Raw genomic sequence first — 6,764 nt, 5'->3', positions numbered from 1 at the left:
TGTGGCTGTGTGTGACAGAGAGAGAACGTTTTAGAGGTGGCTCTTACCTCTGCCTCACTGAAGGTCAGAGGGGTTGGGTTGAACTGGTAACACCTGCCATCAATGATTTCACCTGAGCACGTCACGCCCACAGGGAGTGTCTCCTTTAACCCAACAGCTTCAGCAGAAAAAGGAGAGTTTTTACACCAACGCTAATCTACATCTATGGCCTCATCTACTGCACACACACTGCATGCAGAACTCACCTGTCTCTGTCTGCTTGGCTGGGTCCATGACGTCGTTCCTCATTTTAAAATGGGAGAACTCCATACTACGGCTGAACTCATCTTGGTGAAGAGAAAAGCCCGTTAGAGAGACAGAACAGAAATTAATTCTGGATCATTGAGACACAAGTAACACGTACTGAAGGCCACACAAACTATTTTGCTTTTACTGAAGCAGAGATGCTGCTCTACTATTCGATGATTATCGCTCGCCTGACAGTTTTATCTTCAATTCTACTTTAGTAGAAAGTGATGTGCATTCCTCTATGGTATAATACTTCATCCTATTTTAGTAGTGCAGAATAACATTGATGGATTTAATAGAATATCGTTGTGAACTCTTAACTCTCTCTCTCACCTTCCACAGTCTCACCGACTGGCTTCATAATTTAATTTTGTCTGTCGTCTTTTATTTTAAACTGGGAAAATTCAACGCCATGCTTGAACCCGTCCAAGACAAGAGGGATAGTGGCTAAGGGTAACCAAAGAAGAGTGGAACAGGTTTAACAGTTGGAAGTAGGAAGTCAGCTACTGTTAATCTAAAGATCAAGATTCAGTCAATGGCAGTGGTTTAGAAACCAAAGTAAATAGTTGTGTTGTTTGAACCTGAGCCCCTCACCTGTGATGTGTCCCCTCTGCATCTCAGAGGCAGACTGAAGAAGCAGGCCTGTCCTTGAGTCCACCAGGGTGGCGTGGGAGTTCTCAGTGCCCTGCCTGAAGCCATCTCTGGGGGGAGGGACATAGACTGCATGTGGAGAAAGAACAACACTTACCCCATGAACAGTGTGAAGTACACACCTCACAGAATAACATTTACCAGCCCAACATAGCAGTGTAGGTACAACGGGTACCAGCCTCACATGTCAGCGGTGCAATTGTTCATAAATAGCAATACTGTCTTTACGAGGGCCAAGACAACATTGGTACTATACTGACAATAGCACCAATATGTTCGTAATCTCACCCAATTGGACAGGCACCAACCATTCAACACAATGGCAGATCAATTAAGTTGAACACATAGGGGGTTGCAACAAAAAGTGTAGTGTTCCCCACAGTGGTCAAAAGAAGGATCTGTAAGACATGCCTCCTAAACCAATAACGGAATAGGTGTCCTGAAGGTTTTTAGCGGGTGTGTCTCTCTTCGCTCTGCTGAAAACATAGCATTTATTAAAGCACCCTTCTTGGTATGATCATAATTAATCTGACTCCATTTTCATTAGTCTGACTCCATTCAATTAGGAACTCAGCCTTAGCTCCTGTCCTAGTTTCACCCTGGCATGGAAAAGCACAAAGTTTGAGTGTTCCCTTCGCGTGTGTGGCTATGTGAAGGCCAATGAATCTGTGTGATTACAGTGCCAAGTTATGAGAGGGAAATGGTTAGTTATGCATGCAGAACCTATGTCTCTAGGAAGCAATCCAACATTAACCCTTGGATGGTGTGGTGAAGCCAACTACAAAATTGTCAGGGTTCCTGGACTGCAATACCCCTATTGACCATGTGGGGCCCTCAGTGTTCTCGTTTGCCAGTCACATGTTTGAGTCTTGTCTTTATTGTGTCATTATGTTCACCTGAGCCTTGTTTGCCTGTCTATTTAAGCTTCCTGATTTTCTGTGTCTTTGCTCAATCTTGATTTGACACCCTGTGACGACTTTGCAAAAGAGCTTTGTTACCTGTTTTTGGATACCTTTTTTTTTTAAACTTTTTTAATTTTTTTTTATTTATATAACTGTAACTGCCTGGACGAGTTTCCTTGCCTGGATGTATTCTGAGTTTTTTTTGCCCTCTTTTTGGATACTTGTGCCTGATTCAAGTAAAGACTTTTTGACTTGAACAAATCTCTACTGAACTTCTCCTTGTATCACCGAGTATCTAACAACTCCAGATGAGGACCATTTTCTGCATTATTTTCAGTCTGTTTTACGGTAAGTGCTATGCTTGATATGTTAACAAAATATAATCTTACAGGCTATTAGTAAGCTTAGTGTTAGCCTAATGTTCATTAATGTTGAGAATCCTGATTTTATGTTTGTGGATTCTCGCATATAACAAAATGCCCTTGATCCTGTTAAACTGACTCACATGATACATCCCAGAATTATTTCAATCACTTGTGGATGTTTTCGTTCAATCCTCACCAAACTGCTTTCTGAATTGTAGTGAAAAGGTTTATGATGAAATAGTTGTGTCGGAGAGGAGAGTTATTTTGTAGTGTGCAAAATGGAACAAGGATGGGGGGGGGGGGGACTTTGTCCCCAGGCCGAGCAAGACACATGATGGGTCTGCTGGTAAATTTGCCTTTACAACATACTGTAGGTCACATAAAAGTGTCACATGGGTTGAAGCAGTGCGGTATATAGGGTTTACGCTGATATATTATCATGTTTAGTCTATAATCACCTGTAACTACAAAGTGTAGTTAGAATGAGTCCTTAGTATCTACATAGGGAGCAAGTCCCTATCATGTTTTTACCATAGCCCAGAACGGGCATTAAAAAGTGTTTCAATACGGACAGTAATATCTCACATGTGACACTGTAATGTTACTGAATTTTGTGTTTTGTGAATTTTGTGTGGGTAATGTTTCAATGTTTCAGGCTTTCTATGCAGAAAACATTTATCTATGCTTTAAGTGTCATGCTGAACCTCTTTGCTCTTTGATGCAAAATAGTTATATACTGGTCCCTGAAGGCTTTTAAATATAATTTAAAATCAATCAAAGTCAAGACAAAATCAATGATATCAAAACAATCCATCAAGATAGTATGCAACATACCTTTATGAAGTTGAAAAAGGTTATTAGATCAGAACCAGTCAGTAAATGCAGGACAGTTTGGATCCCATCCCTTCCCCTGCAGCAGAATGGTGGATCTCAGAGTCCTATGAGCATTGCCAGTAGGCTGTGGGGTGATGTTACGTGCCAGCTCACGACACGAAACAAGAAGGGGAGGCCACGCAGAATTTAGGATATTTATAATAATAATAATATATTTATTAATGATTTACAAGTTTATATAGTTATCTAATAATTATAGCAAACGTGTGGTGAAGGTCAGTGTTGTGAAGAGAAACAAAAGATGGAATGTAAAGTGAGGTAAATGGTAATATAAACAAACGACGACGATAATCCAAAACCAACGACAACGACGATCCCAAATCCAATTCACTATCTAAATCCAACGATAACCAAAATCCAACGACCAATCCAACGCTCTCCTGACTTCCATCTGAGCAGGGCTTTTGTAGCCCAGCCAATCACCCACACACCTGGATCCAATTGCCTGTTGTAACGACAGATAGAGAACAGGCATGCAAATCTCATGGGGCGGGACCTAGACCCGCCAGGGTCGTAACAGGTGAGCTGACTGATGCTGTGGATCTTGTTGGTTCCTCAGACTGTCAGCTTTGGCCGAGCTGATGTTATTTTTCTGACAGAAATGAAAGAAAAGAGACCTGTAGATTTCCATTCAGTCATGAAACAATTTTTGTCTATAACAGACATTGAGACTGAAATTTTGAAAGTAGCTGATGCCATCGCAGGTGTTGTCTGTGAGTTTCATCGGATGTTACAACTGGCCCCTTACCCGGTCTGCTCTAGTACTGGGTGTTGTGAAGTAGCCAAGCGGTTTTGAAAACCACTGTACTTATCTTGTCTCTGAGGTGTGGCCAAGTGATCCAGTCCTGAGTTGGACTTTCACCTTAACAGCCAGGAGCACTCAACAATCATGACTGAGAGATTTGCTAAGATGAGGACCATTTTCTGCATTATTTTCACTCTGCTTTACGGTAAGTGCTATGGTTGATATTTGAACAAAATGTAATCTTACAGGCTATCAGTAAGCTTAGTGCGTAGCCTAATGTTCGTGAATGTTGAGAATTCTGGCTACAGTTGAAACATGATGGCGCAACATGGCGGCCTTGCTCCCTATGTAGATACTAAGGGGCGCCATGTTGCGCCATCATGTTTCAACTGTAGCCCATAAAAGGCAAACCAAAACACTGGCACTAGAGAGGGCCTTTCACCTTTATATAGCACCTGATGGCCACTGCAGCCTCTCCTACACACTTGGAAAGGGAAAGAATCACAGACTGTGTCTTTAAAGAAGTTCCCTTGGCTTAATGTTAACCCTTTCAACAACTGAGTAGCCACTAACAGTCAAAGCAAATGATCTTATATGGCTGTTTTATGATTTAAATTAATACTGAGTGATTGTATTATACTGTATATCTCATAGGCTTTGTGCTGTCCATCTCCAATAAAGGTCAAGTCAAAAAGACCACATGTCGATCAAAAACTGTCTAATCAGCACACTCTCTATGTAGACTTTTTGCATGTTGTGTTTTAGTTAAAACTGGAAAATGTGATTGGCTAATGATATTCCCCTGTGGACATTTTTGCTTGTTTTTGTTTGTTTAACAATAATATGAAACAGTAATTTCTCATCAAACATTGCCTTCATAATAAGTGCATCTTTGACTCCTAAATGATTTCTAATATCCTTTTTTTTCCCAGGTGCATCCTCAAAAACCATCAATGTTGCCACAAATGGAAAAGTGACATTACAGCCCCATGTTGAAGGAGAGATAGAAAACATTGTGTGGATGCATGATGGGGACAAGATGGTGGACTGGGACAATAAGGCTGTAAACGTCAGAGAATATTTAAAATTCAAGGGGCGGATTAAGTTGGACGTAAAAACTGGGGATGCAACTATTATAAATCTGGCCAAAGATGACAGTGGATTGTATGAGGCTGTAGTGATAATACAAGGACGGATCATCAGCATAAAGCACAGAGTTAAAGTAACTGGTAAGCAAAACCAGCTTTATTCACCTAATGGCACATTCTGAAAGTGGAACAGTCATTCTCTACAGACTCTTTACAGTTATTGAGGTAAACAGACACAGATCTACGTATATCTGTATGGATCCTTTCCATGTTGTCAGACACTTATAATAACATTAATAGGGTTCTAATTCAATACTGGACCAATTTAGATTGTTAATGGTCCTTAGTAAAAGTTTAGATCCAAACATATCTAAAAAAGGGCCCAGGTTGAAATATCCCAAAGTTTCCTTTCAAGACAACAACAATACCTTTACTTGTGTATGTGTATGAGATGTATGTGATGTTAAATTACATAATATTCAGGCTCAGTTTGATGAACGTTTATGACTCACAAACAATCCAAGCAGTTATGCAAATAATTCCTATAACCAGGAAGATGAATTCAATATATTCACCAAGATTCTTAGTGTGAGTTATGCATTTTCTATAATTACACTGTACTCAATCATTCACTTCTATATCCTGTACCATCTATCACAGTGAGATGTTAGATCACACAAAAAACACAGATGAAAATGACCCCCCCCCCCCCCCCTTATTAAATACCCTCTCCTCCAAGTCATAATGTTTTATATTACTTTTGTATCATTTCATGTGTTTCTTGTAGACCCTGTCACCAAAGCAAAGGTCACCTGCCCAAGCAATGCAACACTTCACTGTGAAGCAGAGGGTGACTCTCTGGACTACAGCTGGTCTGGGCCTGGACTAAAGACTGCAGAGATGAGGGGCCAGACTGGACCACAGATCAGTAAGGAGAACCAGGACTCAGTCTACACCTGTGTGGTGAGCAACCCAGTTAGTGACAGCAGTGTGACCTACCATGCCAGTGACTGCTTTACCTCAGGTGATTAGCTCCATTTCATGATATAACTATCTACAATCCTCTTACGGAAGTGTGATGGTATTGCTGTTAGTTCCACATTGTACAGGCTATTGCATGTTACATGGCTACATGGAACTTTAAACTAAAACACCTCACCATTCACAGCAGATATATCAATAACAGTCATTCTGTTGTAGACGCAGGAGATCACCAGCTCATCCTAGGTGTAGTGTCTGCTGTTGCTGTTATTGGAGTCATTGGTGCTGCTGCTGGGTTGGGCTATTACTGCTACAAGATCAACTCAAGAGGTAACTCTCTACAAATACAAAATATTATATGTGATTAAATATGTAGACTGAAGATTACTCTAAATTCATCAAAGTAATGTATTTATTTTTGAATAACAGGGCAGAAACACACTGGAAATGAGATCAAACATGAGACGGATGGAAAGATTATAAACAACCAAAAGAAGGAAGAGGGTGTACTATTGCTCACTGGAAAACATCAAGCTTCATCTTGTGCAGTAACACAAAATACCTGTGACCAATCCTTAAACTCAATTGAACCTACAGGTAAAAGGCTAGAGGAGAGTGTGAATGTAGGAGACAATTCAAGTGGAAAATCAATTATAACAGGCAGTCAAGCTACTCACACAGCAGCAACAAATACCTGTGACGGGTCTTCAGACGCTGAGGAGAGTTACAGGTGATGTTCAAGATGACAAAATAGATACCACTGTAAGGCTCAGCAATGATGATGTCACCAATATACCGACACAAGAAGGGCAGAAAGAGAGAATAGGGGAAGGGGGGAGTTTAGATGGAC

The 6,764-nt window shown here is 40.6% G+C and overlaps 1 protein-coding gene across 1 annotated transcript in view; it reads left to right on the top strand.

Annotated features, from left to right (window-relative positions):
* Positions 1-1,552: 1,552 nt before the first annotated feature.
* LOC116221577 overlaps positions 1,553-6,764 on the top strand; it is an 84,570-nt gene continuing 79,358 nt past the window's right edge. Inside the window, exons 1-4 of the mRNA XM_031572774.2 lie at positions 1,553-2,189; positions 3,925-4,050; positions 4,778-5,074; positions 5,721-5,957. Coding sequence (XP_031428634.1) covers positions 3,990-4,050; positions 4,778-5,074; positions 5,721-5,957 — 595 coding nt within the window. The 5' untranslated portion in view covers positions 1,553-2,189; positions 3,925-3,989. The remainder of the gene's footprint in view (positions 2,190-3,924; positions 4,051-4,777; positions 5,075-5,720; positions 5,958-6,764) is intronic.

Source organism: Clupea harengus, chromosome 8, assembly GCF_900700415.2.
Source record: "Clupea harengus chromosome 8, Ch_v2.0.2, whole genome shotgun sequence".
In the NCBI taxonomy this organism is placed as follows: domain Eukaryota; kingdom Metazoa; phylum Chordata; class Actinopteri; order Clupeiformes; family Clupeidae; genus Clupea; species Clupea harengus.
The sequence above is the reverse complement of the archived record's forward strand: the minus strand, read 5'-3'. Positions and strand labels throughout refer to the sequence as shown.